This window comes from Carassius auratus, chromosome 50, assembly GCF_003368295.1.
Source record: "Carassius auratus strain Wakin chromosome 50, ASM336829v1, whole genome shotgun sequence".
NCBI lineage: Eukaryota > Metazoa > Chordata > Actinopteri > Cypriniformes > Cyprinidae > Carassius > Carassius auratus.
Genome location: NC_039292.1, coordinates 16,374,970 through 16,384,532, shown reverse-complemented (window position 1 = coordinate 16,384,532; position 9,563 = coordinate 16,374,970). Strand labels below are relative to the sequence as shown.

The window sequence follows — 9,563 nt, the reverse complement described above, 5'->3', positions numbered from 1 at the left end:
CGTGTCCGCCAACAGAACTGCAGAAACAGTTGGATGATTAGTGTTATTTATATACGGTTATAGAATTCATTCATATTTTTTATATTTTCATTTTACTTTATCAGGCCTATTTTATCAGTAGTTTTTTATGTGTCTACTTGGCTTTGGTTTTTAATAATTGTAGTATTTAAATTTAGGCTTGCTTTGTTTAACGTAGTTGTCAAGTCAACATTTCATTTTTATGTTTAAGCTGTTGTTTTCTATATAATATGTATATTTTATTTAATATAACGAAAACCAGTTGAGGTTTGTAGTTAATAATGAACACACTGATCAGTACAAGATTTTACAAGTCTTTATTATTTAGTAAAGAGGTCTATGGACTCAGACTCTCTCTCTCTCTCTCTCTCTCTCTCTCTCTCTCTCTCTCTCTCTTATTTTATTTTTATTGCAAGACGAAACAATGACAGATGAAGAAATATGGGGGAAAAGAAAGGCCAGGGCAATCAATCATTAAGTATAATATCACAATAAGCCTTAATAAACGTTATTCTTATTATTATCAATGTGTTTTAGAGATTTTACAATAAGCAAAATCTCTGCAAGAAGGACGTCAAATCTAGGTAACGTATTGAGATATTTGGATTTATGAATAAAACACTTATAACATGACTGATAGCATGGTTACTACCAGAAAAATACAAAAATATATATTTCAATGTTAATTTTAAATCACCTTATATAAAAGAAGATAAATAACTTACGTTCTCCCAAAGATATTAAACCTGATTTAAATAATATAATAAATGTAGTAAAGATAAAAAAGAGCAATTTGAGAGTTTGTTGGATAAACATTATGCAAAATTAAAAAAAATGTACCTCTTTAATTTTATTAGAAATGCAGAATTTTTCAGGGAGTAACCTTGCTCTCTTCCGATGAATATTGTAAAAAGAAATTGTCCAGAAAAATGCATCTAGGGCACTGCCGCAGTTTCTTCAGAGCGCCGGCAGGAGCGCTGATGACGTCACGGCTGCTTCACGACTGGCCAGATTCACCGCACGACAACGATCACGTGTTAGACGAACCTTTTCAGTTCCAATAATGGCCACAAATCTGTGTTTTTGGAAGGGTTAAAGCTTTTTTAAGAGTGTAGTCGCACTGAGTCACGTTTATCATACAACACGGATAAAGGCATATATTTCCCCACTTTATTAGTATTTAAATAGTATGTGATTATGTTGAACTTTATTCTTGTAAAGATTGTGCTGTATTAAATAGTATATAAAAAAGAATACTAGTTTCTTTTGCTTTGGCTGCTCTGTAGTCGAACGCTCCTAATCTCTCCGTCATATCTAAGGGTTTGAGACGGGAAGTGCGTGTAATCTCGCGATACTCGGAGTGGAGCACGAGCAGTACAGATGAGTGTGATGTTCCACTGAAAGCTGCTTAGTCGAGCGTTTGTCGCTTCCTTGAGCGATGCGAGCTATCGAATCCTAATCATCAGCATGAACTGTAAGTAACCGCGTCCAGTTAAACGAAAATGTCAGTAATGGAGGTGAATTCGGGCTGTCCGTCTCCTAAAGAGGAGGGTGAGCTGGAGGACGGGGAAATCTTCGACGACGAGCCGCAGCGGCAGCGGCAGAACGCGCGGCCTCCGCGACGCGCCCGCCCCAGCCGGCCCATGATGAACAAGAGACCGCGTTTACCGGGACCCATGCTCAACAACAGCGCCCCGGTGCCGCTGAGAGCCGTTCACCCGCCCTTCCCCTCCGGCCTCCGGCAGGGCTCCGGCTTCTGGGAGCGCAGTCACGGCGCGCTGGGCCGCTTCAGATACCGCGCTCACCGAGCGTCAGACTGGAACCGAGACTGGACGGAGCGCTTCGCGGAGAATCACGGCTGCAGAACCGACTCACCGAACAGGAAACGTATCCTTACGTGAGCCGCGACACACGAGTTACGTTATTATAGTAAAATCCCAGAACCGCGGTAAGATCGCGAGAGAATAACACGGTGTGAAATATTACCGTCTTGAGATCACCGCTACCGCAATAATGCGCTGTCGTGACGTGAAGACGAACGCGTTTGACTACTGGGATAACTGTCATCATTTATACTTTCATCATTTATATAATAATTTATATATCATTTATTTTTATATTCTCAGCAGTTCACTTAGACTACTGCAATGTGCTCACACACACACACACACACAGTGTCATGACTCGGTTTTCTCACGGTTCTTCTCGATGCTGTGATCATCCTGTTGATTGGTCTTGTACTCTGAAGACTGTGTGTAAATATGCTCTGTTCTCTCTCTGTGTGTGTGTGTGTGTGTGTTGATGAGGTCATCGTGAATTATTTCTATTTTTCTCTTTCAGTCAGTTTTCCCTGCTTCAGAAACATTCCCGTAAACATGACTGCTTGTGATTAGAAGCTGAAAGAGGAGAAAAGCACATTTCAAAGAATCCGTGTGAAAACAAACCTGGAAAGATTATTATTTAGGAAGAAAAAGAGAGATTCATAGTGCGTTTAGTGAGTTATTAATGGGATTAATTGCATATTAAATCGAGACAGCAGACCACAGATGCATGGAGATGTTTATATTCTACCGTATTTATATTCTACCGTATTATTGTTTCAGCAGAAGACAAAGGAAAAGAGAAAATAATGCAAAGGAAAAATGCAGTGAATAAACAGCTCTCATTATTTCCTTATTATTTCTTATTACCATGTCATATAAAGTGTTATGATAATCTACTGACGTCTGAAAGTAGAACATGAAGGAAAATGTTCTAACGGATGAGGATGATTGTTATTTATAGTTGTCTAGAAATGCCTTCTATAAACTACAGTGTAGTAGACAGGTTGGGAAACAGGTGGATAGAGAAAAATACATTTAACAATCTTTACATTTTGTGTTACACAGAAAACATATTGAAGTGTTGGTTTGAAGTAATGTGAGTTCAAGTAAAGGAGTGAATACTCCCGTTCTGTCCCACTGATGCTGCAGTTACACAGTCGTGCCGTCCGAGTGCTTCTTAACTGCTTCTCAGAGAAAGCGGGCGGCAGATGTCAGATGCGGAGGGTGGTGACCAGCGTCCCTAAAGCAGAGAGCATGGACGAGAGCTTCGAGGATCTGCTGCTGAAGTACAAACAGATCCAGCTGGAGCTCGAATGCATCCGCAAGGAGGAGCGGATGGCCCTGAAGGAGGAGGACGAGCCGGCTCCCGCTGACCCCGTCCCGCCGCCCGAGGTGCTGGAGGAGCCCGTCTCTGCTGTGAAGGAGGAGAAGAAGGTGTTTCAGGCGTTCAACATCAGACCGCTGAGACAGAAGCTGCTGACGCCCTCCGACCGAGACGCTCTCAACAGCAGAGCCGCACAGGAAGTGCAGAGAGCGGACGGGGACGCGGCGGAGAAGACCGGCAATCACGACGACGGTAGCACAGATCCAACACTAATACTGTCACACTGCTTGATCCTGTAGGAGAGCAAACACATCATAATGACGTCTTCTCTTCTCCATCAGCTGTGAAGGACGAGGAGTCCGAGTCAGACCTCAACATCTCTGCAGTGAGTGACGACGCTCCGGTCGTCCACAAGGTACACACTCACCTGAACAATATCACATGATGATGCTCATACAGTGCACTTAAGCATGAGAAGTACAATAGAATAGAGTAAATGAGCTGCTAGTTCAGCATCAAGTGTTGTTGGTAGTTGAAGTGACCGCTCGAGGACTGGTCAGAAGTGTGGTTGTCTTGTGTGTCCTGCAGAAGGAGGACGAGGACGACCTGTCGGAGCTGCAGCTGCGTCTCCTCGCTCTGCAGTCGGCCAGCAGGAAGTGGCAGCAGAAGGAGCAGCAGGTCCTGAAGGAGAGCAAGGAGAAGATCACCAAAGCTCAGGACAAGAGCGAGTCTCCGTGCGACAGGAACAAGATGAGCGGGAACCGAGGGACGGCTGTGTGCAGGCTGCAGGAGCGAGCGAGACCGGACAAGAGCAGGGCGAGGAAGCCGGCGCACATGAGTAAGACACCTCCACACTGACACCCTGATCTCCTCTGTCACACCGCACTGCTGATGTGTCGTTGATTACAGCCAAGCAGGCGTGGAGGAAGCAGCAGCTGCGCACCTGGAAACTGCAGCAGCAGAGACAGCAGGAGGAGCAGAGGAACAAGCAAGAGGAAGAGGAGGAGAGGAGGAAGAGAGAGGACGAGATCCGCAAGATCAGAGACCTGTCCAACCAGGACGAGCAGTACAACCGCTTCATGAAGCTGGTGGGCTCCAGACATCGCTCCCGCAGCAAGGTGGGTGAGACGGGCCAGAGACGGGACGTCCGGGAGCTCGGCTCAGTGTGTGACCTGTGTGTGTGTGTGTGTGTGCTTCAGTCTTCAGATGCTGATCAGAGGAAGCTGGTCAAGCAGAGTCTGGACACCTCCGGGAATCTCTACCAGTACGACAACTACGACGAGGTGGCCATGGACACGGACAGCGAGACCAGCTCTCCAGGTACAGGACGAGTGATGCTCACCCGGAGCTCAGGCTCACGCTCACATCTCTGACTGACTGTGAATGTTGATGATTGTTTTCAGCCACGTCACCGACACACGACGCGCTGCCCATGTTTCCTCTGGAGTCCACACCTCTCAGACAGGTACGTGTGAGCCAGAAGAACACGCGACTGACGACCAAACCATTGCTTCATCCAGTAAAAATACTGAATTAGGAATGAAGGTCATGTTTAGTACGGACTGAGGGCGTCGAATACATCAGGGCATCAGTGTACTTTAATCCAGTGTATGTTTGCAGCCGCTGAAATGAGCTAAAGTGAAAAGTGTTTGTGTATGAAGGGTCTCTGGGTGAAGGGTGTGGGGCAGCTCCACCTGCAGCAGATGGAGTTTGTGCGCTCGACTCCTCCCCCTCTGCCTCCGCTGCCGCCCCCTGATGAAGCCGAGCAGCCGCCGAAGCCTCCGTTCGCTGACGAGGAGGAGGAGGAGGAGATGCTGCTGAGAGAGGAGCTGCTGAAGTCCTTGGCCAGCAAGCGAGCGGTTCGAGCAGAGGTAATGTTCATGAGTGTGTGTTAGCGCTGGAGCGGAGCGAGGCGCAGGTGTGACCCCCTCTGTGTCTCTGTAGGACGCGTCCAGCAGCAGCGGGCCGCCCTCGCCCGCTCTCAGACCCGTGCCTCCACCCAACACCAGGAGCAACCTCACGGCCGTCAGTCTCAACACCGTCATCTCTCACGCACGGGCGCTCAAGTTCATACGGGGACAGCCGGCTCCCAAAGCCCCGTTTGTGGTGAGTGAAGCGGGTCACGGTCTGGAGTCGTTACGCCTGCGACACCCAGCTTTAATGTGTGCACTTCCTTGTGTTTGTTACAGCTGCCGCGACACAAGACTGTGGTGGTGCGTCTGAACGCCTCTGACGACAGCGACTCTGACGCCGAGAGCTGCAGCCCCGCTCCCAGTGTGTTCGGAGGACTGGAGTCCATGATTAAAGAAGCTCGGAGGACGGTGGAGGTGTGTGTGTGTGTGTGTGTGTGTAAAGAGGAACACACACTTCCAGAAACGTGTGCCTTGTCTCTAGATGCGTGACCAGTATCAAACATGTTTGAGAGCAGGACCAGTGATTGTCTGTGGACTCTTGATTCACTGAACAGAACCGGCTCATTTGAGAATCAGGTTTTGCCGTGTTTTCAGCTGTTTTTGGGGTTGTTTTGTTCTCAGGCCGCCAAACCGAAGCATTCGGTGTCCGAGAAGGAGAACAACCCGGTGAAGAGTGCAGAAGCACTTCCTGATAGCAGGAAGATGGAGTATCGGCTGCTCCGAGACGACATGGCCAGGTGTGTGTGACGCTTCAGCAGTGATGTGTGACCAGTTCAGTGTTTGATCTGGAGAAACATGTGAGGATATGGCCACGCTGCTAATCATGTGATGTGTTCAGTCTGGAGAAGCAGAGGTCCGGCCGGCTGGAGGTGGTGGGCGTCCCGTCTCCCGCAGGCTCAGACTCGGACCTGGACGTCCTGGGAAGAGCAGCAGATCTGCAGGAGAAGCTGAACCAGCACAAGTGAGTCCACCAGGTTCCAGAAAACAAGACTTGTGTCATTTTGTTTCTGCAGGAAATGTATCTTGATTTAAGAATCGTGCTCTGGAAAACAAGACAAATATATTAAAGAAGTACATCACTTTTTTTGCAGTGTGATCAGAAGTTATTTTCATATTCTAGCTAGTCCTGCCTAAAACAAATCTAAAAGAAACTGAGATCAATATTTTTAGACTTTAAAGTGTTGCTAATAAATCTCATTGTGCTTGACTTCTACATCCACAGAAAATATTGACACGTTCCCTTTTATTATTTAGTTTACTTTGTGTTAAACTCTTGGTGAAAGCTGCAGAAGCGTGTATATTGGTGTGTGTTTGACGAGTGAAGATGCGCACTCATGCTGACGACTGTGCTTCCTGTGCAGAACACAGCTGTGTAAAGACGAGGCTCTGCTGAAGCAGCTCTTGCAACAGGAAATGAAGAAGAAAGAGTCTCTGAAAGCAGCCGAGGGCAAGGTGAGCCGACTGAAAGAGCAGCTGCTGGCGTCGGAGAAGATCGTGAGCGCTAACAGAGTTCTGCTGAAGAAGCTGCAGGAGCAGGTGAGCGTTGCATGGGTCGATGTTGTTCTGAGGGACTGGGCCTCTGGTGACCTCTGGTGACCCCTGGTGTGTTGTCCCGCAGGTTCAGAGAGTTCAGCACCGCGTGAGCGTGAAGAAGCAGCAGTCGCTGAAGCTGGAGAGAGATCTGGTCCAGGCGCAGGCCGCTGCAGCTCCTGCTGTGCTCAAACGCAACACCTCTGCCTCCATCTACTCCGTAAGAGCTGCACGCCTCACACACACGAGCGGATGTGTTTCTGTGACAGAGGAACTGATGTGTTACTCTCCGCAGCCGGTGAAGGTGCGGCGCGTGGATCGCTCAGATGTGCATTACGCAGAGCTCATCGCGCAGAAGAAGCGCCTGCAGCAGCTGGAGACGGAGTACGCCCTCAAGATCCAGAAACTGAAAGAGGCCCAGGCGTTACGACAAGCTGAGCCTCGGCCCGCCGCCCCACAGATGCCCAGCGCCCTCTACCCGTTACCACAGCCCTCGCTGCACGACCTCACCCAGGACAAGCTGACCCTGTCCAGTGAGGACGCGGAGGGTGAGGAGGACGAGCAGCAGCAGCAGACGCCCACCACCCGCCGCCGCTCCTTCAGAGAGTCCGGCTCCTTCACCAAACCCAAACTGTGCCACCTGGAGACGGCCGCCGCTTCCCCCCTGCCGCTCAAACAGGCCAAAGCGTCGCCGGAGCTGCTGCTGGGGCTGAACGTGGAGGACCTGCGGCAGAGATACCAGCTGTGTGCCGGGCTCCCTGAGCTGCTGCAGGAGGAGACACGCTCGCTCAGCACGACTCCTGGGAAGGTACGCTCCTGAAGAAGTGCTCTCGCTGTGCTCAGTGTTTCCTTCTCTTTCACTGTGTGTCTCGTGCAGGTCGTGCAGGTGGACTTCGATCCGATGGCAGCTCATCAGAGCCGAGCCGAGACCACCCCAGAAGTGTTCGGACCATATCACAGTCCTTTACTAGTCTTCAAATCATACAGGTGTGGAGTGCTCCTCGGTTTCAGCTGTCACGCACCAGATTCCATCTATTTATATTCAAGTTTCCATTTAGCTGAAAACTGAAACCAAATGCTTTGCTAAGCGTTGAATACTTTGAGCATTGCTTGTTGCTAGTTTTGCAGTGTGCTAGCTGTGCTCTCACGTGTTCAGGTTCAGCCCGTATTACCGGACCAAAGAGAGGCTTTCTCTCCGCTCCGTGACCTACAGCAACCTCATCGAGCCGAAGAAGTGCTTCTGTCGCTTTGATCTGACCGGCACGTGTAACGATGACGACTGCTCGTGGTATGTGTGCAGGGTGTGTGTGTGTGTGTGTGTGTGTGTGTGCGCTCTCTGGCTGAAGCCGTCTGTGTGTTTCAGGCAGCACATGAGGGACTGCACCCTCACAGAGAGCCAGCTGTTTCAGGACGTCCTGTCCTACAGCCTGCCTCTGATTGGCTGCTCCGACAGCAGCAGCTCCGCTGACATCAGCAGCGCCACAGGTAACGTCACCTCACACCACGTCTCTGGGGGATCAGTGGGAAACTGTAGATCATGGGCCTTCACTCTCCTGTTCACAGAGAAATATATGAAGAAGCTGTTTGGGCCCAATAAGGACCGGATGGGGACGGACCAGAAGGCCGTGCTGCTCGTGAGCAAAGTCAACGAGAGATTGAAACACAGTGAGTGCTCGTGTCACGTCTGTATTAGATGAGTTTAGTCCGCGCCGCAGCTGACCGTTCATCCTCTCTGGCAGTTCCTCCCTTCACCACCTGTAAACCCCAGAGGAAGTGGAGGCCTGGCGCTCAGAAGGTGAAGACACCCGTACAGGAAGATGAAGAGCTCAACCCTGTGGACGTGACGGTCCCCATCTGTCACAGTCAGTCGTGTCCCCTCTGATGACCTCAGCACACCCCTTACGCTGTAGATCAGGACTAATACCTGTTCCTGTCTGACAGACGGACGCGTGCAGGAGCGCTGGTCCTCGGCCGATGTGTGCGTCACGCAGGATGATAAGAGGTACTTCGACAGCGAGACGGATGACATCAGTAACCTGGAGACCAGTGTGCTGGAGAGTCCCCACGACGTGCAGCTGTGGATCAAACTGGCCTTCAAGTACCTCCACCAGAGGGACACGTGAGTCCCCACACACCAACAGAGTCGTGCTCTGAAAACACTGTCTGCAATGCGCTCTCATACAACACTTATATCAAATTAGTGCGGGGCGATCGCTTTCACCATATTGATATACATCTCCGTAAGTTTGCATTTGCTTTTAAATAAAAATAAAGAAACATCATTTTCTCTTGCCCACATAAAAAAAAATTAAAATTAGATAGAATAGCTACTGTTACAAAGTAAATACACAATGTTTAGTACTAATTTAAGCAGATAAAAAATAAATAAATGTAGAACAAGTGATCCTCTTTTTATTAATAAACACATGTAGATAAATCAAGTAGTGCAAAACAAGTACAAGAAGTGCATTTTAGTGCATGCAATTCACTATTTAAACCGTGCAACTGGGGGAAATGATTATAAATAATTAAACTTGCGTTTTTGTCTAAGAACACAAGTCTTTCTACTGAACTATGTTCACACTGGCACTGAAACCCCTCTCAGACCAGGAGCTAGTTGCTGAAGCACACTGGCACTGAACACCAAAGACTTGTGCTCTCTCTCTGCCTTTATTATTAACTCTTTCATTAAGATCACTAATCTCCAGCTAGTTTTCAGATCAGTTAAAGCAGATAAATTAAGCAAAAGTGCAGGAAGAACTGTTTTTGGATGTTCGACTTGTTCTTTTGGGAAAGTATGCTTGAATTTGAAATCTTCAATATTCACTATTTAAAAATTTCACATCATCTTCAAAATTATTGCGGTATTATTGCTATTATTTGATTTATAGCCCAGCTCGAGTATTACCATATGATGATTTATTTTGTGATAGTATTTGTCTGTGTTAGCTGTGT

At 48.4% G+C, this 9,563-nt stretch overlaps 1 protein-coding gene across 1 annotated transcript in view; it reads left to right on the top strand.

Annotated features, from left to right (window-relative positions):
* Positions 1–1,354: 1,354 nt before the first annotated feature.
* The window catches only part of zfc3h1 (zinc finger C3H1-type containing), an 18,467-nt gene continuing 10,258 nt past the window's right edge, over positions 1,355–9,563 (top strand). Inside the window, exons 1-21 of the mRNA XM_026239440.1 lie at positions 1,355–1,905; positions 3,034–3,417; positions 3,507–3,580; positions 3,754–4,003; positions 4,075–4,283; positions 4,365–4,485; positions 4,569–4,630; positions 4,827–5,036; positions 5,110–5,271; positions 5,355–5,492; positions 5,700–5,815; positions 5,917–6,039; positions 6,440–6,614; positions 6,697–6,828; positions 6,904–7,416; positions 7,486–7,595; positions 7,765–7,896; positions 7,972–8,093; positions 8,172–8,273; positions 8,348–8,470; positions 8,550–8,727. Coding sequence (XP_026095225.1) covers positions 1,521–1,905; positions 3,034–3,417; positions 3,507–3,580; positions 3,754–4,003; positions 4,075–4,283; positions 4,365–4,485; positions 4,569–4,630; positions 4,827–5,036; positions 5,110–5,271; positions 5,355–5,492; positions 5,700–5,815; positions 5,917–6,039; positions 6,440–6,614; positions 6,697–6,828; positions 6,904–7,416; positions 7,486–7,595; positions 7,765–7,896; positions 7,972–8,093; positions 8,172–8,273; positions 8,348–8,470; positions 8,550–8,727 — 3,821 coding nt within the window. The 5' untranslated portion in view covers positions 1,355–1,520. The remainder of the gene's footprint in view (positions 1,906–3,033; positions 3,418–3,506; positions 3,581–3,753; positions 4,004–4,074; positions 4,284–4,364; positions 4,486–4,568; positions 4,631–4,826; positions 5,037–5,109; positions 5,272–5,354; positions 5,493–5,699; positions 5,816–5,916; positions 6,040–6,439; positions 6,615–6,696; positions 6,829–6,903; positions 7,417–7,485; positions 7,596–7,764; positions 7,897–7,971; positions 8,094–8,171; positions 8,274–8,347; positions 8,471–8,549; positions 8,728–9,563) is intronic.